This window comes from Rhyacophila brunnea, unplaced genomic scaffold (genome assembly GCF_057557595.1).
Source record: "Rhyacophila brunnea isolate RB1 unplaced genomic scaffold, BYU_Rbru_1.0 scaffold_24, whole genome shotgun sequence".
Taxonomy (NCBI): Eukaryota; Metazoa; Arthropoda; class Insecta; order Trichoptera; family Rhyacophilidae; genus Rhyacophila; species Rhyacophila brunnea.
The window spans coordinates 19,023,146-19,046,306 of record NW_028232904.1 but is presented as its reverse complement, the minus strand read 5'-3'; the positions used below and the strand labels follow the sequence as shown (position 1 = coordinate 19,046,306).

At 33.1% G+C, this 23,161-nt stretch overlaps 1 protein-coding gene across 2 annotated transcripts in view; it reads right to left on the bottom strand.

Annotated features, from left to right (window-relative positions):
* LOC147069140 (neuroligin-4, Y-linked-like) overlaps positions 1-23,161 on the bottom strand; it is a 492,482-nt gene that overhangs the window by 188,540 nt on the left and 280,781 nt on the right. The window contains exons 8-9 of one of the 2 annotated variants that reach the window (XM_085950968.1): positions 10,347-10,520; positions 9,021-9,172 (exon numbers count right to left, since the gene is read on the bottom strand). In XM_085950968.1, coding sequence (XP_085807094.1) covers positions 9,021-9,172; positions 10,347-10,520 — 326 coding nt within the window. Of the gene's footprint in view, positions 1-8,743; positions 9,173-10,346; positions 10,521-23,161 lie in introns of those variants that run through there. The other variant, XM_085950969.1, reaches the window with a different exon arrangement.

Sequence of the window (23,161 nt, the reverse complement as noted above, 5' to 3'; positions counted from 1 at the left end):
AAAACTTTCTTTTTGAATTCACTATCTTTTTGAGAGGGGTGGAGAGTCTTAGTTGTTCAAAAGATGAGACTGAATTTTAGGGTGAATCCTCAGCTACTAGGAATAAACCAAGAAGAGAAGTTTATAAGAATAGTGAAGATAATTGGGTCTATTATTTTCAAAGCCGGAAACCCCATTTTATACTTTTTTATATTATTCCTGGTTCTGATTTTGTAAGTAATTTTTATTACAACGTTTTTATTACATCTATATATTATAAAAATCTTACAATCGATTTTTAACTAACTTCCCGACTAGCTAGACATTTGATACATTTAGAATATATCAGAACACGATGCAAATGCATTCTTTTAATACGTTTAGCCATATTTAAGCAGAATTGAATTCATTTTCAGTTAATTCTATTTTGTATGGAAAGTTATTTCAGAAAAATCCGTAAAAAGTGAATACTATTATTGGTTGCTAAGACGGTGATCTTAACAACTAAATTATTAATATATACGTGCGTTAGTATGGAAATCAAAATGAAATGTCAAAATGACATTTCAGTATTCTATATTATTTGTTTGTTTGTTTTTTTATTTACTTCATATCAAGTACAAGTTTGAGCATATTGAGCATAATAATTCAACAGAACATTTAAAAACGTTGTATATAAAAAGTGGTTTTTATCTTGTAATTTTGTATATTTAAATTTATATTTATTTATTATTTAAAATTACAAAAAATAGTAATTCAAATAAAAAACAATAAACAAATTAATTCAGTGAAGACTGTTTATTTAAGATACACAGTTTGAAAATACTTTTGAGAAATACATTATGACCAATAAAAATCTTTAAAAAATACGACACCCAGTAGGATTTAAATATACGTTCCCCGGGATTCACTATCTTACACGCTGACTACTAAGCTATACGTATTAATTAGTGGTTTTTCAACAGTCTCTGAAGCACTACCTATATTTTTTACTGTTTGACAATCAGCTGTTGTATTTTATTGTTGAATAAAAAAAAATCTATTAATAATAATTTTTTTTAAAACAGAACATGATTCGCAAGTTAATTAGATAATATTATAAAATACGGTCGAGACGAAAAAAGGTTAGAAACCTGTGCTTCAATACGGTTTAACTATAGTTTGATGCAGGAAATTTTAACTGCCGGAATGCGAAAATGAAAGTCACGAAAATGATAAATCTATGGTTTGGAAAACTTCTGTAAGGGTTCCCACTTTGAACACCACTCTCGGTTTATGTATGTAAAATCACCCAGCAGCGTATTTAATTAATAGTTTTAATTAACATTTATTTTGATATGTCCCTTCTACGCAGGGTTTCCATATTTAGAAACGTGAAACTAAGACGATTAGGTCCAAAATATACGAGTGGTTAACAATAATTATGGATCAAGTAGTCTAATTTTCATAAAATTCAATTTCAGTCGCTAGATAAAACAGATTTCTATATTGTGTGTTAATATCACAATCGTAGCTTTACAATTTTCAAAATAAATGGCAATACTAGTATTGACAAGACATTTAATTGAATGTGAAACATGTCCATTTTGACAGTTCCTTCAGCAGTATAAAGAAGTATTTGCTAACATTATTTTGCTAATATTGATAAAGCCTAAATTAATATACTTTATGTTTCAACTATTTATTTAAATTGATCCGTGTAGGTACTATCAAAATATGGTAAGTATATACAGTGAAAACATTCCGGAATTTTACAAAAGGAGTTGTAACTTTAGATACAAATATCTCAGGATCCATTTTGATGGACTTGATCCATAATTATTGTGAACCACCCATATATAAACAGACTACGAGGAATAATTCCTAAAATTATTTCTACGAAAATTATGCTTGTGCAAATATTATTGTTCTATATATTTTTGTACGGTGTCGAGTCAGAGATGCTGAGGCAAGGGAGCGGAAGGTGTTTTATGCCTTAGAATAGTGGAGTTCGTGAATGCTTTTTTATTATGTATTTCACAGAGAATAGGACGAATCAGACAATCATCCAAAGACTAGGTACATATTATAAAGGAACGACTCTCGACAAAATATCTGAGATGCATTCTGTAGTCTATTGGAAATATTGTTCAGCACGAACTGATGGTTTTGGGTAGCTTACAGGTAAGGTTAAGTAGAAAAGAGTGTCAGCGCACTGGACTGATCAAGTGGAAAAGCTTACTTTCACGCTACCCTTAGAGAAGCAGAAAACTGAGACGGGTAGAAAGTCTTTGTCACTCAGAAGATAATGGAATTTCAAGTTCATCTCAATCAACAGGTAATGACTAAGAAGAAAAAGAACCTAATCCATTTTGTTGACGATTAACCTTTCATATGCACTAGTGCTTCAATAAAATTATTGTTTCAGGCACAAGACTAGTTAAAGATTTTTTTTAGTATCGTCAATAAATTTTGAAAAATAATAAATATGGTTAACGGCCCACATGCTCAGCGTAGGTCAAAATGGAGCTTTTATAGTACTTTCAGAGCATAATACTGGACACTCCTTAAACTTTGTAGATAATTTTTTTATTTAATTTTGAAGCCTTATTTTCCTTTATATTTATTTTAAACATTTTATGACTGCATAAAGTACAATCGCGCAGTCGGCTCTTTATATAATAGAAGAATAATTTCACGATTAGTGTAATGAGTACCTAAAAAAGACGAAAATTTATCACGTCTTACACATCGAATGGGCAATTGAGTATATATTATTATGATGGTGAAAAATAAAACGTGTTGCTGTTTACTTCATAACATTTTAGTATCCTCATTCATGTTGTAGATAATGCAAAACATTCAATAGTAGTTCATGTTTAAATTTGACCGCGAAAGCGTGCTATTTTTGTATGCTGATGTTCTGATCATGGATACAAAGATATTAAAAATAGAGAAATAGTTAATATCATAAAATTTTATTTGATTTTTTAGGCCTTCATAGTCCCCAAAATTTTATTTATATTCCATTTTCGGAAATTTTCCAAGTCATCCGACTGTCAGTTTTGTTAGTCTAATGTGTAACATTATTAAACTATAAAAAAACATTACGTATACACATTATGTCATTTTAAAGTCGCGGCTTTTCCAGGAAATGCCAGAAGCATGGCAACCCTTCCCGCTTGACGCGCAACGCGATTCATTTGACCTCTGCCAACCCACAAGCCTATGGGTTTATTCCTATTTGCTCAAGAAAAGGACATTTCGAAGGCGCTCGTCGAGGAGCTGGTGGTAATTACGCTGGCCGATGCGACCCAAGAGCCGTTAATTTAATATGAAACCTACATTAAAGACACTCTCTGAAGGAATTTCAGTGAAATTTAGACTGAGGGAAGATTTTTCCGTTATGCACACGTCGTAGCGAAGCGATGAAGTAAAGCGACACAAAGAGTAAGCTATTTTATGACCATATATCTGTTCCGTATAATACAATAATTATACATGTATTATGAAATGGTGATATTTAAATAAAATATTCTATTTCAACCCACATAATATTAAATATACGTAATATTGAAAACACTTCTGAGAAAATATCGTCTCTGTTCTGGCAGAACACACTAACTGGAGAATACTAGTTTTGAGTAATTTGACTTTGAAGTTTGTTTGAAATAGTCTATCATGTGAGTTTATTAAGTAATCGTTAAAAGGATGACTTAAAAATAAAAACTGTTTATTTATTAAGAAAGTTTCCAGACGCTAAAGTTTGAAATAAGGAACATTTTTGTATAACTAACTCAATGTGTCATTTTTTCGAATTAGTGTCTTCTGCCAGAACAGTGACAATATATTATAACCAATTAAAAAAATCTTTTTTGAAAAAAGTAAGACACCCAGCACGAATCGAACCTGAATTTCTCGGGTTTCGCGCCCATGCATATAGACCACTATGCTATAGGCGCCATATTTAATTGTGACAAATTTTAGCTTATGGCTCTAAATGGCTTACATTAAACATTATTATATCGCTTTCTCTTGTAAAACACCCAAGCCTACCCCTTCGACTAAGGGCTTATTTATAGAGGCTTGGTACTCATCAGTAGTAGTCGGTAAGCTACTTCAAACACTTATTAGAGTTTACATGAGTTGACAAGTAAAAGTTTATCGTTAGAACCATAGCATTTAATGTAAAAAGAAAAAAAGGACACATCCTCCGTCTCGTAATATTATTTATCACTAAACACTAGTTGAGAAAAGAGTAATTTACACGTTGAGACAAGTTGTGGTGGGGGAACGTACTAACGATTATTAAAGACCAACTTACATAAATTTTTACTAATGCTTATTAGTATTCGACCTGTTTACATGTTTAGAAGTGAGATGGAATAAGGAACAGGCAGGGTAGGTTGACTCCAAAATGAATAACTCAAAATTTGGGGCGTGAATGAAATGAACCCTGGTTTTATTATCTGCTTCCAAATAAATATTAATTTAATTATTACAGGTACGTTTACAGATTATAATTTAGATGTGTGAAATCACGATTATGCGTTCTGATGGATTTACGAGATCGATCGGGCAAAGCGCAACGATAACCTTACGGTTAAATCTTTGATAACTGACTGACAATTATGAATTAAATTAATTAATGTAAATATTTTAATAATTGTGTAAGATTGATTTTTATATAAACAACTTTTGTGCATAACATAGCAAACTTAAATAGCATTATTTATTAGGTTGCAATATTGGTGAATAATTAAATTATTAAATTATTTTTGCTAAATTAGCTTTCTGTTAAAATTTGATTGATTCACATAAATCGCTTGTTTTACAATTTTAACAATATTATGTTGCAAGACACATTGTAATTATAAATTAATGGTTTCCTGCCAAGTCATGCGGATGGTAGGGTATTGACCCTACACATGTGTCGAGATAAGTACGAGTGACAAATACTTAATGATTAGTACTAAGCCGATGTAAACATAGGTACATTAATTATTAGTCAAATTTACTATCGAAACAATCAAACTTAACGCTAATGTGGTATGTTTATAAGAGCACTTAGCCGAGAAGTTAAATTATATTATGTGTGTTCAAATTTGAATTTAGTACTATTGTTGCGCTTTTCGCAAGTGGGCTGTAATTTTATGGATGACGTGGATTCCGGATCTAGGAGTAGGGGCACTTTAACAGAATGCCAGACACTGACCTTTATGATGATTAATTTATGATGGCACCGTGGTTTGGTTGCACTATCACTCGTGCGGTACTGTTTGTCGGGTTCTGTTGATGGGTGATATAATATTGGGTGTATGAATGATGATGAGTTGTATAATTGATGAGGATAAGTATGTTTGTAGGATTGAATTAATCAATAAACTGTGGTTTAGCAATAACAGGCCAACACACACCAGTGTTTTGAACTAACTTTTGAATCACTGTGTAGTTAACGACAGCTAGGCTTTTAACAGGCCCGCAACACGACCGTTTTCTTGATTCTCTAGAGCTGACCACGCGAACCGGCTGTTATGAAGTGACTGAATGTTATTTGAATCACGGTCTATCATGACCCGTGACTGCTGGTCATATGATCTTGTGACAATAATATTGGGATTTGAGGGTGGTGAGAAGTAAAGATTATTGCAAATATAAATAGCCCAACCAACTATAATTATTATTAATAATAGAAAAGGTAGTTTTTTTCACCGCTTAGCTATACTGCGTACGTAATATAAAAGATACTCTGATGTCTTGTTCGTTGATAAGGTTGAATTTCTTGGGCTAATTTTCAGTTTAAGTTTTATGCGGACTTTCAAATTAACGGCCTCAAAGGCAGTTCTGTTTCATTATTAAAATAAAATTTTACCTTTTCCAAGCAGACGAGCAGTCTCCGTATAATATTCATTAGAATTTTCCTAAGTTAAAAAAAATTAGAGTGAAATGTAATTTAATTCATGTCTGGCATATTTTTTACGGTATTGGATAGTAAAATACGACTTCGCAGTGTTTAAATTATTTTTTTAGAAATACCAAGCCAAACTTACAAGTCTTATTTCGGCTAAGGATAACTTTGGTTAAATTTACATAGTTGTGATCGGATTAATAAGTAGGATTACTGAGCAACTTTAATTATTAATTATATTATTACATACCTACCACACAAGTACCTAAGTACTGCAAACACATCTTCAACCCAAAAACAAGTTAGTGTTACCGCAAGAGTGACTGTGCTAGTGGAGAGTGCTGAAACATAGAGCCAGCCCAGCGTGCCCGCCTTGTCAACATTAACGGTTAGTAAACTTATTTTCCTCTTTCTTATTAGAAACAGATTTTAACCATTTGTTCATACTATTAGAGCCATATTCTGGGTTCAAACTTATATTAAAAAATAATTTGTGAATTTTCCAGACCCGGGATTTGAAACCAGAATCCATGACATTATATAGTATACACTGACACATTATTGCTAGTGCTAGGCCACTGTAAAACAATTTTTGCAAAGTTTTTTTTTTCAAAAATAACAAAAACGTTCTACGACCGGGCCAATGGGGTGGTAGAGTTATTGGATTTTATTCGATTTTTTCCCGAATTTGGTTGCTCATGTCTGGAGCATAGACAATAGAGAGTCGGAAATGACAGTTGTCTAGAGACCTTCGATATATGTAGAGATTACAAAAGCAAGCTCAACCTTTACACGTAAAACATAGTTTAATATAACTTCATGCTATCTTGCCGTGTATATAAATACCTACTCGTGTTTCCTTCAATACTAACCGTCACATCTAACAAACAAAGGCAACCGTCTGAATATAAAAATAAAATAATCACGAGGGTAGTGAACCAAAAAAAAAACAACTACTCTCCTTATAGAACTTAATTTCCAAAAATTCTAAAAACATTGATTAATATAGGCATAACTATGTACAAGTAGTATATAAAGAAGAAGAATATTATACGATGTTATTACTTTGTAACTAGGTAATATATAAGTAAATTTACGTCTGTATAAAACATGAACATAGTAATATTCATGACTTGTCGCAAATCCAGATCGTTTTGAATTAATACAGAGCTGCGGAAGTCTAAAACCCTTTCATAATACAATGTTCAGCATAATGATTTCTCGAAATGTTATTAGCCTTTACTTGTCATCAAAGTTATGATTGTTCTTAGCAGTCACTGTAAAACGTCAAAATATCTCGAGTCTGGGGTGAGTTGTCGAAATCAAATTGTCTTATGAAAAGTGGTTCTGAAACGTTATAAAACTAGCCCCCCTTTAAAAAAAAGAGATAAATATTCTTATTGGAAGTAGGATTGGAACCCACATCTTTTACATCGTATCTGGAAATTTGTATGTAAACAGTTCACCGCATGACACTTATGCGTGCGCAGCAGTACGTGAAACATGAGTTTGTGTAACATTTAATCAAATGCCGAGTTCTTCGTTAAACATTTCACCGTGGAATACATTTGTACGTATCTTAATTAGGTATAGGTTAGGTTAGGTTAGGTTAGGTTAGGTTAGGTTAGAGTTAATCTAATTGGAACAGTACTATTTGCAAACTATTGCCGCATTTTGTAAGATACGTACAAATGTATTTCACGGTGAAATGTTCAACGAAGAACTCCTCAGTTGATAAAATGTTATACGAACTCATGTTTCACGTACTGCGGGGCACGAATAAGTGTCTCACGATGAACTGCATACGTACAACTTACATATAACCCTTTTACATTGCTGGTCGTATGCTTTATACTGGGTATCGGTAACATGCTAAGATAGACGAGGTTCGAATAAACAAATTTGATATGAGAAAATCCCTGATTTATTTAAAACTAATTCATTAATGGGTTTAGGATTGATTTCAACTAAGGTCAGCTTGGATGTGTTGTGTCCGGAAACTTGTACGTATGCAGTTTGCTGTATCTCACTTCACTGTAAAATATATAATATTTATATATAAAATATTGTATCGGAAATATATTGCCGTATAGTAAAGACCCGTCCAACCTCTTTGGATCGTATAGTACTGAGACATATTCATGTCAAAATAAAACACGGTTCTTGTCGGTTTACACTTTACAGGAAGCTAGCAGCAAACAAATTTTTAAAATAGTCGATATACTGGATTATTTGTTAGGTTAGGTTAGGTTTGCATTCTTGAATTCAAGAATTTTGCCTAAATCAGCTATGAAAATTGAATTAATGTTCATATTGAATCTAATAAAATTGGAGACTGAATAGTATACGACTATCTCTTTCCGGTAGAAAACTCATGGAGAAATTTGCCACGGTGAAATGTTTTACGTACAATTTACATGTTACCTGGATCTGTAGCTTAATTAGCTAAGGTCACTCATCCAGCAATCCGATATATAGGCGTAATTTTTTTATGAGATTTTCTAATACGTATATTTCTGACGTTTTAAGTAATGTATTTTCAATAAAAATAATGCTTCATTTTTAAATCTTGTATATTATTGTATAATTTTGACATTGTATATCAACTAATTTAATTATTAGTATACTGACTTCCTTTCAATCATTCTCCACTTGATGTATGCTTATAGACATATAGAAATTTATCACAGACAACCTTCAAATATTTTATTTAAGACATTTTTATGAGTAATAAATAATTCATGTCAAAATTAATGTCCAAGTTTCTGAAATACAAGTATATTTAAATCTTGATTTTGTATTCCCAAAGTAGTAGGCGGGATTTAAAATATCTTCCAAGATAATATATTCCAAAATATCTTTTTTTTTCAACTCTCTGGTACGAGACCTCAAGGGATATCTGTCGTCTGATTCGTTCTATATAAATTTGCAAAGATACTGGATATAACCGAGCACGACTATAATACAATTATGTTGTTTATAATGTGATACTTTATTTCAACGGTATCATAAGGCCTGAATAATCGAAGGTACCGTGCGCCACACTTCAACAGTCAAAAACAAAACACTGCCAGCTGAGCCACCTTGGGGGGGAATAGCAGCCTCCCAGTCCCGCTACAGTATTTCAGTATAGTTTCATGAAAAGACAACTCACCCAGTCCTCGCAAAGTTTGACAGGTATGAGATGAAGGCCTCGCATAGCGCCACTTCCGACTTGGTGTAGTTCCGGGGGAAGTGGTTGAAGCCTTCGACCAGCGGCGCTCCAAATAAGTAGGGCAGCTCTTCGCCATGCACAGATCCCATGCGCTGCTTGAGACACAATCATTTTATAATTATTACATACGTTATATTTTATGCATCAAAACTGTATTAGAGTATGAAATAATTTCTCAATTATCTACTAATTAAGTTACATGATGCATGACTCCGGATACTACTTGGCAATCATCATCATTGTTTACTCTCCATTGGTCTACAGCCGGTGAGCGGTGCTACAAGGATTATCTGAAGAAAGCTGTTATATCTGTAGTAAAAGTGGATGGTGATGTCAATAGTACCTATATTGTAATACTTAAATATATTCAAAAATTTAAATACAAATATTGTATTGCGGCTATGTATATGTAAAATCATAAATTTATTCGCAGGTATACGGTTTTATTAATTTATTTTTCTATAAGAGCCACACATCTTCAAGCCATTTAGAAATCTATTTTCTACTTTGACAGTTCCTCGAAGGCCAAGTGGCTAACGCGTTAGATTATAATGTTGTTTGTCTCAGGTTTGAATCCTGGGTCTGACAAAGACATATATTGTTTTTTAATGTGTATTTGGAGTCAAAGTGTGGAACTAGAGCAAGTTGGTAATATCCATTTCTCGCAAGAAAAAAAAATATTAATAAAAACCTCTGTGCAGACCCATAATAATATTATGATCATAATCATATTTTAATCTTCTTAGGATTGTACATGGTAAAAAAATTAAATAGTATCAATTATTCAATAAAATGAATTCATATAATATTTAGAATATGTGTTAATTCAGTAATAACGCGTAAATATTTACCCATGAACTACCCAAATGTTTATATATTTTACTTTGTGAGTCGTAAATCAATTGCTATTATCAGTGTTATAAAGATGAAACAATTATTGTAATGGTATAGGTGTACGAGGAATGGTTGGCAGCTTTTCATTAAAGATGTCTCAAAAATTCAAACAATAATATTATATCAACCAATAGATTTGTAATGTTACTTAAATCAAAACTATATTACCAAAATGAAACGTATCGCTATTGATTTCCCTTTTGCCATCATACGATTTCAAACGTCACCACTGGTAGTATTAATTGCAATGTAACGTAGACTTTACTATTGCTTGTACCCTCAGTAGTATACCCATTTGTATAGTTTGAGCACTGGTAGTTGAATTGAAATATAGGTATAATCTTGTAATCAAGATATTGTTATTTATCTTACCTGTGGATAGTCTCCATCCTTTGTCTGATAGTCGAAGACATAGAAAAATGTTCTGGGTCCAACATCATTAGTTCCTTTGGTGACGCTTAGGAAGTCACCCGTTTGAACCAGCGGCGCCACAAACTGGGCGTCGCTCAGTGCCGCGACGGCCGCATCACGAGTATTGATTGGGTGCTGCGAAAGGGAGAGTTATAGATTATTAATGAGGCAAATCGTTTAAGGGATGGTAAAACTATTCTATAACTAATACTTATGCAGATATTTTAATATGATAATAATATGGACCAGGGATTCCCAACTCTGTACATGCAAGCACTTTTGCGAGCGCCCACTGACTCATTTGTGTAGTTTATGAAATAAAAAATATAATTTAGGTGTTGGATATTGTTTAAATCGATAAAAATAAATGTCTTTTTGTGTTGGTTGTTTGCATATATTAATTTATTGTCAATTATGCTTGAATAAGCTACTTAATTTACTGTAGAAATGTTAAAAATTGCATACATTTAAGCAATCTGCAGTGCTACTATGTTGTTGCAATTAGCGCATCATAATATATCCTACTGATCTAGTTATGATCGAGGAAATGCTGATAATCATTATCGCCTTATTGTTTTGTTTTGACAAAAAATACACATACATATTAAAGTGTCACTCATTTAATACTGAATAGTATGATTGCTACAATATATCTATATAAATACGTACTATTATGATATTATTTCATGATATTTTACATTTAAATTAAATAGCACAATAGAAAAGTTACAAATTAAATTGAAATACACTGTTAACTATTAACCTGACAATATGACGGTATGACAAAGCATATTTTTACGTTGACTTAATCGATTTTGAACATATAACACGAAATTCAGTTAGCCTTTGTGTGTAACATTGTCCTGATTTAAATAACATCGCGTGCAACGTCCACCTAATACTACGTTCACGTGATCAATTTTTGTACAACACATTTTCACTGTGATACCATGTATAGCTTGTCTTGTTTAACAATAAATGGTGATTGTATTTTTGACATTTTAATACATAATTCAGTTAGTAATGAATTTAGTAGACAAAATTTAGCATAATCAGACAGGCTTTTTGTTAGACTATTATAACATAACACGATACCGTATTTATGTATTAGAAAGACTACTAATGTGTACCTCAGAAAAAAAGCCTGAAAATCACATTTTCTTGGTTTTGAGCACAGAACAGATAATAAATAGAATTCCAATAGGCTTTATTCAATACGCTACATTTTGATGCAGCGTTTTGAATGTGTGAGCGTCTTACGAAAATGAAACACGCATTATGCACGTGCAATAGTGTGTGTAATACACCAATATTAAATGAGCATCAATGCATAAACTGAGAGCAGTTGTCAGTATTCAACGTATGACGTATTCTTGACACGTGTTTAAAGTTTATTCCGGATTCTTCCTTACTCGAGATCGGTAACCTTCTACTCCTCACCCACTTTGGTATTTCAGTTCCCAATATTTCTGAGTTCCCTGGTTTTGAGTGTTATGTAAAATAATTATAAGATAAAAAGAACTTTTTATGTACAACGTTTTTAAATTTTCTGTTGAATTATTATGCTCAATATGCTCAAACTTGTACTTGACATGAAGTAAATAAAAAACAAACAAACAAACAATAATATAGCATAATGAAATGTCATTTTGATTTCCATAGTAACGCACGTATATTTATTAATAATTTAGTTGCTAGGACCACGCCCTTAGCAACCGATAATAATATAGTCTTTTACTTTTTACGGATTTTTCTGAAATAACTTTCCATACAAAACAGAATTAACTGACAATGAATTTAATTCTGCTTAATGATGGCTAAAAGTATTAAAAGAATGCATTGGCATCGTGTTCTGCTATAGGTATTCTAAATGTTTCAAATGTCTAGCTAGTCAGTCTAGTAAGAATACGAGCTAATAAAAACGTTGTAATATGGGCCGAAATTGGTTTTTGACGGTCTTATTACGAGGAATTGGCTGCAACGCAGACAATTTATATTAATATTAGGTACATAATAAGTATAATATTATATTATTGGAGACATTTGTCGCTGCTGTTGACCAAGTGATTCCGGACAATTGGCTACAATTTGACGTCCTTTTGTCCTTGGTCAAAATGTTTTATTTTTTACCTTTTGATATTTTTAACACTTCAAATTTACTCACATATTTTTAAAAAGGTGAGTTTAAATGAATTGAAGTGTTTCGCAAGTTTTGAAAAAATATTAATATTAATTATCTTATATAAAAATTGTGGTTGCATGTAAGTTGTACGTATGCAGTGCATCGTGGGACATTATTTGTGCGCCGCAGTACGTGAAACATGAGTTCGTATAACATTTTATTAAACGACGAGCTCTTCGTTGAACATTTCGCCGTGGAATACATTTGTACTTATCTTACAAAATGCGGCGATAGTTTGCAAATAGTACTGTTCCAATTAGATTAACCCTAACCTAACCTAAATTAGTAAAGACATCTCATCTCATCGTCGCCATCGCCACATGCTGTAGCATACGTACAAATATACTCCACGGTTGAAATGTTCAACGAAGGACTCGTCATTTGATTAAATGTTACACGAACTCATGTTTTACGTACTGCGGCGCACGAATAAGTATCCTGCGGTGAACTGATTACGTACAAATTTCCGGATACGAAAAAACACAATTTAATCTGGCTGTTTGTTTACATTTATCTCATTTTTTTGGCTGTCTTTATTAGGCTAAATAATAGTGTTGTAATACATTGAACGCTAAAGACGCGTCTGGCGCATGACAATTAGGTGGACATTCGGTATAATTAGCATGCTATTTAAATGTGGTAATTAAACAATAATTATCTAGTCAGCAGTCAATGTGTAGTTGGTTTAACTCTCAAAGATTAATATTGATTATTTTGTAGAATACTTATTTTAAAATGTACGGTGTAGATTTGTAAAGTATAAACCGTTCTTTTCGAAAAAATCTTTTCTTATTGAATTTGAACTCCCCTTCCACCAATTACAGTATGTAAAAGTTAAAACGATTCTGTGAATGCTAAACATATCGAAGTTTAATAACATGTAATTTTAAAATAATTTAAATTCTATTATATATATATGTAGGTACTTGACCATACTTAACCAGATGTTGTTGGTTGATTATTAAAACTGTTTTTTATATAAAATTGTAAAAAATGTGACTATCAGACATTAAACTCTAAGGTACCTACTGAAGAAATCTAGAAAACCAAATATTATGGCTGTATTCAGAGAATAGATGGAACACAATATGATATTTTCTGAATACACAATAGCGCTTTTGAGAGGGTAAATAAGTTCATATTATATCTGGAATTGTCTATTAATACTACGAGTAACATAAAAAAATTAAATGAGGAAAGAATTATTTTTCTAGGTAATAAAATGTCTGATTCATTCATCAAAGGTGCTACGTTCCCAGGCATTGAAGCAAAATGCATATATAAGACCTGTTGTATGACACACACTAAGTGTATCTTAAAAATAAGTAAAGAGCATTAGGTTCATTTGAGTTGTTAATTCGGACCCATTCTACAGTCCATTAAATTGGACCACTTAAGATGGGTGGACCATGTATTCAGGATTGACAAGTCACGTATGGTAAAGAAAATGGATGTTGTAAGACAAACAATGACCTGCTTGATGGATTACGATGGATTTAAAGATCTTGGATATAATATGACTGGATCCAAGTGGATCTCAATAGAGATGGATAGAGGTAGATGCTAGAGGAGGCCAAGCTCCTCATAGGGTCTTTAGCGGTCGATGAGGGGAAAGGTGAGGAGATGACAATAGTATATAGATGATAATAGATAAAGTAGCAGAGAATGTAGATGTTTATTGTCCGAATGCAGAGTATAGAGTATCGCGGTGAGCTAGGCGCTCAACCCGAGTTGCGATCCAGTTGTGGTGATAATCGGGATAAACTCAGGAGTCTGTGCTCGAGAGATGAATGTTGAATTCGGAGTTCATTTTCTTTTTCGTAATTTCCATGTGATTTTCTCTTCCTGGCACCTTGCATTAAAGTCCATTCTTTAAACTCAGCCAGAGCTCACCTTGAGTGTAGCGACCTCAGTCTTAAGTATTTTCTCCCAGGGCATTCCCAGGTAAAATTTAAATAGATGCTTCACATCGCCACTGTAGGGTCCCGTGATACGCTCGATTAAGACCGAGTGTAGTGCGGAGTGGGTTTTTGGTTAGAAGGGATTAACTTCAATGTTGAGTGAGAAGTGAGTGTGTCGAGTGACGGACTCGAGATGAGTGTTTCTTATCAATCGTCCTTCGATATTTATATAAAAGCAATTACACGAGCCACCGTTTATCTAGGTTAATATTGAGAGACCAGTTAACCACAATAACGAGGTGTTTTGATGAGCAAACATGAGATAGCCGTTTGCTATGTCATTGTCTGTAATAAAAACGCTGATGCTAGATGAATCAATTGATAGTTAAATGGTTAAATTGATTGCCGAAATATTTATGATCTAATGGTTGAAAAAAGAAGAACGAATACATTTTTTTATATTTGTACATTGGTTATTTAAATTCACTCAATTAACAGCATAATTTAAGCGTTGATTACCTGATTGAACGTACCTATTCACATTGGCCATTCATTTTATTGGGGACTTAAATTTCCATGAAATATTAAAACACTTTTCGATCGCACATTAATAACTAATATAAACAGCCCGATACAATATGCCAAGCCCAATTCCATGATGGTTGCATGAATTAAAAATAAGCCTCGAATGTATTGCATTGATAATATTCTATTATTTATAACGAATGCTACCGAATGAACTATAATTAATGGTTATTCGTTTATCCTTAAAATGTATTTACTAAATAATTTCCCACATTGTTTTAATGTTGTATGTAGGATTGATCGAAGATAGAGCCTTCCACTTCAATAACAGACTTTTGAGAAAACATTTGGGCCTAGCGCAGACTATTGTCGAGACCATAACAGATTAATAAATAGTATTCCGAAAGGCTATATCCCAATACTTGCAGGGTTTTGAATGTGTGAGTGTCCTACGAAAATGAGCCATGGAATAGTGTGTGTTGCAACCTTCAATACACCAACATTAAACATACACAATTTTGAAAAACTCTTTCTGAGAAAATGCATTATAACCAATAGAAAAAAACTTTTTGAAAAAAATAAGCCACCCCGGCCGGGAATCGAACCCTGCATATCCTGGCTTTACGCCCTGTCTGTCGCATTTACCTCTATGCTATGCAGTGACTTGTTGGTCATAACATATCGACCGTATTTAGGAAAAAGGGCGTAACCCACACAGAACAAATTTTACAGGAGAGGCAAAAAACGTTTTTTGAATGATTTTGGCTTAATATGCATGTGCAATATAATGCATGATGATTGATGATTTGGTGTAATATCTTTTCGATCTACTAATAATTAAAGAAGTTATTACAGAAAATCATTAAAATTGCGGGTAAATGCTTTTTTCTTTAAAATAAAACATAATTAAAGCTCAATTAAAACCTGAATTTAGATAATAAATCGGCATTTGCAGCTTAATTTCCTTTTACAGAACGTGTATTTAGTTGTATACATTGTTAATATCTAATAAAAGCACTTTTCGAAAAATCGAGGGTTACGCCCCTTTTCCTAAACACAGTCGATATTTTAAGAAATTGGTTATAATATATATTATTTTCTCAGAAAGTGTTTTTCAAAATTATGTATGTTCAATAATCAGAATGGTACATTCTTAAATCTTGTGAATTATTATTTGAATAAAAGAAATAGTTAATACCAATATTAAATTTATCATTGTATAAGCCGAGAGCAGCTGTCAGTATTTGACGTATGATGTATTCTTGACACGTGTCTATGTATATCCTGTATTCTTCCGCATTCGAGATCGGTTCCCTGCTGATCCACACTCGTTATGTATTTCAGTTCCCATTATTTCTTAGTTGCCTGATTATAATAAATAGGTAGATACCACGTCATAAGCTTATGATCCTTTATAATTATTAAAATCACCGCAATGTGCTATAAGAGTTGATATTACTCTCTCTAATACAGTAATTCAACCTCTTTGCTGTCACCCTTTATTATTTTTCATTATTCCATATAGTATCTGACCGGTGGATATTTTAATAATTAGTTTCAATAGATTGATATTAGAGTGTATAGTGATTTTTCCTCCGGCCAGTTTCAGTTAACATTATAATACAGAATAAGACACCCCGTAATACCTTCTTTGATTTAAAATACTAAAGCCGATAAGCCGATAGCTCAATTATTTAAAAAACGCTTCAGAGAGTATTATAAGTGCCATTAGTTAAAATTTGTCGTAATGAAGTATGGTACCTTTAGCATAGTGGTATATATGCGTGGGCGTGAAACCCGAGAGATGCAGGTTCGATTCCTGCGGGGTGTCTTACTTTTTTCAAAAAGATTTTTTCTATTGGTTTTCTCTCTTCTTCTTGGTCGTGCACTCATGGCTGAGGATCGTGACCACATTTAAATTTCGCCATTCTTTGAGCGACCAAGACTGTCCATCCTTCTCGATCTTCCGCTTCTCTCAGGGCAGAATGGATGGTGCCCCCAGTCAGCTCTTTCACTTGGTCGCTCCATCGTGCAGACGCTCTTTCTCTGCTTTGCCTTCCCTGGAGGCTACCCAAAACTACCAGTCTCTCCAGGTTGTCCAGTCCGCGCCTGACAATATGTCCAAAAAACTGCAGAATTCTTCTCAGACATATCGTCGAGAGCCGTTCCTTTATCTTCAGTCCCTGGATGATTGACTGGTTCGTCCTGTGCTCCGTCCAAGAAATGCGAAGCATTCGGCGCCAACACCTCATCTCAAAGGCATCAATTGCGTTCCGTTCTTTTGCCTTCAGGGTCTACGACTCGTATATACTCGAAATAATAATATAAACTTTCACCCTTGTGACTGTGTATTTGAGAAAACAAAAAACTGTTTTTCTCCTATTCATCTATTATGGGACTTGGCTGATTTTGAAATCTAGCGACACATTTCTTAAAGTTTTCGTGATGTCATCGTTATTATTAAAATAATATATTTTAAAGATACAACACTTCACTCACATCGCATCTTTATCTGTTTCGTAAATCTGTAGTCTTTTAGTATAATATTACTTTATGTATCAGGCATCAAAACTAATTAAACAACCAGGCGTCGCCAACTTTAACATGTTTTCAATTGTCTTTTTTGAATGACATTTACGTAACCTTTTCAAAAGAGTCACGAGAGTTAGCTCTGATTATTTTCTTGTAAAACAAATCTGACATTGTGCGTAGGAACAAAAAAAAATAAGAAAAGTCTCACCGTAAGAAGGAACAAGATAAACCAAACTGCGAACTCTCTCGTTTTTAATTCTGATTAATTTCTCGGCCCTTGTACGACACGGCGAGTCTGTTCAGCACAATTGATTGCTCTGCCCAGACGAGGCAAGATTAAAATTAAATTGCGTACAATATTTCATCAATTTTTTAATCAAGGCGTAGACAATTCTTCATCATTAAACTTAATAATTATTAAGAAAATTTCAGTGCTTTGAAGTATGGCACGACTTTCAAAATCACCTTGCTTCACGATGTCACCGTGATAATAAATATATTCCATCGATAAGACTTTTCAACTGATATTATAATGATTATATTATTATACTATAAGGTCAGTTAATTTTTATACGTTTCAAATTTCCCACGTTTTTACTGAAGCGGAAGGAGCTCGAAGGGCGGTATCCAATCGAACGACACGCGATTTTTTTACTGTCTATTTAATATCATAAAATAATTACAAAATAAAAAGAACTTTTTATATACAACGTTTTTTAATTTTCTGTTGAATCATATAAACTTGACTTGACTAGCTTAAACGAAGATAGAATATTGAAATGTCATATTGACATTTCATATTGATTTCCATAGTAACGCACGTAGGTAACTTTTTATACAAAACAGAATTACCTGAAAATGAATTCAATTCTACTTAAAGATGGCTAAAAGTATTAAAATAGTGAATTGGCATCGTGTTCTGATAAATTCTAAAAGTTTCAATTTTAAAGAACCAATGTCCACTAAATTTGCATCAATTGAATGTATTTTACTCAGACTTTTTTACAGGTGCCTATGTGATTATTATCTAAGGTATTTTTAAAATTATGTATGTTTAATAAGAATGTAACATTGTCAAATCTTGTGAATTATTTGTTGAATAAAAAAAATAATGAGTTTAATTAAATTATCAATAATTACAAGTACATTATAACTGAAATTTAGAAAAATCCACACACCGTCCAGTCAGTTAAGTCTTAAGTCTTAAGGTAATTGATACATCAATTTTAAACACGAAAGTCGATTGTCAAATATTAACGCAATTTGTTAAGCACTTGAACATATAAAAATTAAAAGTTAATTTCGTTGTATTTAGATAGAATGCACGTGACTCAATTGGTAGAGCAAATTGGCGCAAATCCAGTTTTTACCTACGATGTGATTGTATTTATAATTTATTCACCAGTTTTCTTGTAATTTATTATGTATTTTATTTAGACATGAATATTAATGATCTGACGTGACAACATCTGACGGCCAATTGCATAGTACGTACAAATTTCCGGACACAAATAATAAAAACTGCATCAAATAATAATACCAATGTCTGTATGTGGTTGTGATTCAGTGAGTATTTTTGTGTTGTATTCCGCACCCCGCCGCCATACGAGAAAAAGAAAATCAATAAATGTATCAAAATGCAAGCTTTGTATACTACCACTGTTTTTAGTATGCAAAGTATCAAGCTACAAATTGCGCAAACGTATCGTCAAAGTAAATTGTCAGCAAAGTAAAATATAAATATCAACTTTATTACATTTTAGTTCCATAGTATATTATTATGTTACAGACTGGCCAAAAAAAATATTGCCACAATATTGTACTGGAATAAATAAATATATGAATGAGATTGAATGATAGAATATGCTAGTATAGTAAGTTGGTATAATATAATCAAACACTGACTAATTGTGTGTCTTCACTAGGGATTGCAATACCGGTATTTCAAAACCGGTATTCCAGTATTTATCAATACCGAAATACTGGTTTTAAAAATCCAAAATACCGGAATTTTCGGTATTAAGAAAGCACACTCGTGTTTTTGAAAATCATTTATAAGTTATGTGCTGCTAAAATGCAAATATGTTGAGTGAATCTAACAGAGGTGAAAAAATATTAAACCAAATTTCATGAAATAAATTTATATAAGTAACTGTCGCATGTTGATGAATTATCATAAAATTTCTAAATAGAAAACATCTGTGACAAATGCCGCCTATTCGACGCTTGCATTCTGACAGTGCTGCTTTACGGTAGCGAATCATGGCACCTTACGAAGGCTCAGAGCAACTGTATACTGAGCTTCGAAAACAGATGTTTGCGACGAATACTGGGTGTGCGGTGGTATGACTTTAGGAGCAACGAGGAGATAAGAGAACGCACCAAGCAGCTTCTCATCACGCTGAAAGTGAAGAGGCAACGTTGGACCTGGCTCGGCTACGTGCTGCGGATGCCAGAAGAGAACTTTAACCTGGCTTGCCTGTTCTTCAAGCCGACCGGATTCCGGCGACCTAGAAGGCCGCTAAATACAATCTACAGAGTGTATACGGCGGAGCTACGGGATGCTGGTTTGACTTGGAACGAAGCAAGAAGACTGGCGAGTGACAGGAATTCTTGGAGGCGCCGCGTGGTGTCCATATGCTCCAGCTAAGGGCCAAAAGAAACATCTGTGACACTGTGTAAGAAGCTTTTCCTGCAGCCGGACTTATTTGCACTTGATGAACTTTTGAGGGCTTTTGTTAAAATTATCAATATATTCTAATTATATGTAAAAAATCACTAGTTCTACAATTATTATGATCAATACATATTTTAAATGTCAATATAATACATGTAGGTATGTAGGTTTTTGCTATAAAATAATATTTTTAAAAGATTTTAATAGCTATATTTTTATTGATAAGCACCTTTTTCTGTTATTTTTAATGTTTAAGAAATACCGGTATTAATACCGGTATTCAATAAGAAATACTGAAAAACCGGTATTGATATTTTTATTCGGTATTGCAATCCCTAGTCTCCATGTCCTGTTATTTGAAAGAGGCTTCTCTAGTCTGTCCAACGGCCAGTTTTCCCGATTCGTTATTACGAATTGGGATGTTATTGCGGAATGCAGTGGAGAGTAGATTCTTTTTCATATTATTGACTTGACCGAAGTGACTTACTTACCATTGAGGTCAAAATAGGCATCATGCCAAATTTAGAGCATTCCATATTTTATACACAGCATGTAAGGCGCAAAACTCATAGAAGGCGAAGAGACGGCGCAGTCATCAGTAATTTTTAAGTGATTCAACCAAAGTATAATGTGATCTTACAGAAACCAATAGTTTTTGCAACTTCAGTATGGTTACATCTAAATTGTACATAAAACATTTCACCATAGCACAGTTCGCGCTGTGAGCTTTCTATTGGAAGAGATGACCGTATTCTATACGGTCTCCAATTTTATTAGATTCAATATGAACATCAATTCAATTTTCATTGTTGATTTTGGCAAAATTCATGAATTCAAGAATGAAAACCCAACTTAACCTAACCTAACAAAAAACAACCAGTATATCGGCTATTTTCTAAATTTTTTTACTGCTGAACTTCTGTAAACCGATAAGAACCGTGTTTTATTTAGACATGAATTTTATATCAGTACTATTATATGTCCCAAAGAAGTTGGATGGTCTTGAATATACGGCCATATATTTCCGATATAACATGTCATGATAAAGTGTGATACGGCGAACTGCATAAGTACAAGTTTCTGGACACGCCTCAGTATACGCTGACAACCCTACTTTTATTATACACCTATTTTTATTGGTCCTATCGAATGAAAATTTTCACCAATTGATACCTAGTCAGTTTCCAGATAATGTAAAAAAAAATACGCATTTGAACTACTTTTCGTTTCATTACATTAATTGTTGTCTAATATATCAATGCTAATATTGAAATTGAGCGGGATTTTTTAAACCTGCACACATTATTTTCATGTCAAATTAAAGAATAATAGCATATTCAACTTACGTCAAAAATAAATTGTGAAGTAGATTGAATTGAATACTGGTCGGAAAAAAACTTAAATACTTATATATAGAGGTGCATGCTGGGCATAACGCGAAATGTCAAAAAGAAGAATGGTTGGATAAGAAAACAGACAAGGGTTTGCGATGTAATAGAGTATGCTAAAAACCTCAAGTGGAAGTGAACTGGATACATATATCGAAGAAGAGAAAATCGCTGGATTAGTCATCCAGTGGTACCCAAAAGGTACAAAACGTTCACAAGTTAGACTTTGAGACCGCTGAATCAATGAAATGGTTAAGTCCTGCAGAATTACGTGGCAACGCAATGCACTGGACCCAGAGAGGTGGAATCGGCTTGGAGAGACCCTCATTCAGCAGTAGATAGATTCAGGTTAATGATGACCTTAAGTATTGAAAATTATATACTTTATTGTGTTTAACCCTTGGGACAAAGTTTTCTTCGAAATCTTTAGATTTACCAGAAAATTTATTTTAAATGACACAGAACCCTTCCTAATAAAACTTCTGTCAAATTGGTCATATTTTATATTATACGAAATTACTAATCTGAATGAAATCAGTACAAAAATAGTATCATATTATATGGAAAGTCCGTCCAAGGACATGCAAAATAATATTTAAAGTCTTGTTAGTTATTAGTTAAGAAATTTATGCTGTTGTATATATTTGGGAATGTCCATCATGTAAAATAACTCAACAAGATTGTCCAAAGTCTCTCTATAGAATTGGTACCTAATTTTGTTGTATATTTTTACGATTACCAAAGAAAATGTTTTACGTATGTATGTATTTCCATAATAATTAATGACGTTATAAAATTCTCAGAATGTCTCCTATAACCTTATAATAAGCCTTATACATGCTTTGGAAAATTTTCCCCATTATTTTAAGTAACTACCACAACAATAATGTTTTTGAAAATGGAACTATACAAAATATCTGCGCGAATTTTCGGCATCAAAGTTTTGGAAAATGTAAATTTATATATATAATATAATATTGCAAGAAAACACTGTGCAATAGTTTTGATCTTAATATCGCATTACGTCTGTGCAAGACATATGCTCCAACTTAAGTCTGTCTGTTTCCATCCACATAAGAAGCAGTCTGAACCCACGATAAGCTCGCTTGACCCGAAATAAATCCGGGGAAAGCCCTGCTTCTCGGGGGCCATTATTTTATTTTTCCCGCCAGCGGAAGCAGAGACAGCCGCCTCACAGATAAGTTTCCCGTATCCCGTCTCTATAGCCGTTCAATGGCTGATTGCGATTTAAAGATAACGGCGCTCGCCAATTTATGGGCGCCGTTTTTTTGGCGTCGTTTTTGAAAAGAACGCCATTAGGGGTCGAAAATCAGAGTAAATGAAAAACGGTTTTTTTAATACGTACGAAATACCGGTTTTGTCGATATTAATTAAACGAGTGTTTTTACTGAGGTTATGATAATATTGGCTAATGATTGAAGGTGTCACCCGAATTATGTTGGGTGGGATATTTCGGGTTCTGTTGACTTAATGTAAATATAAAATTTGATGTAATATTGTAATATATAATATACATAATAAAAACACACATTAAATAGTGTTTTTTCCAC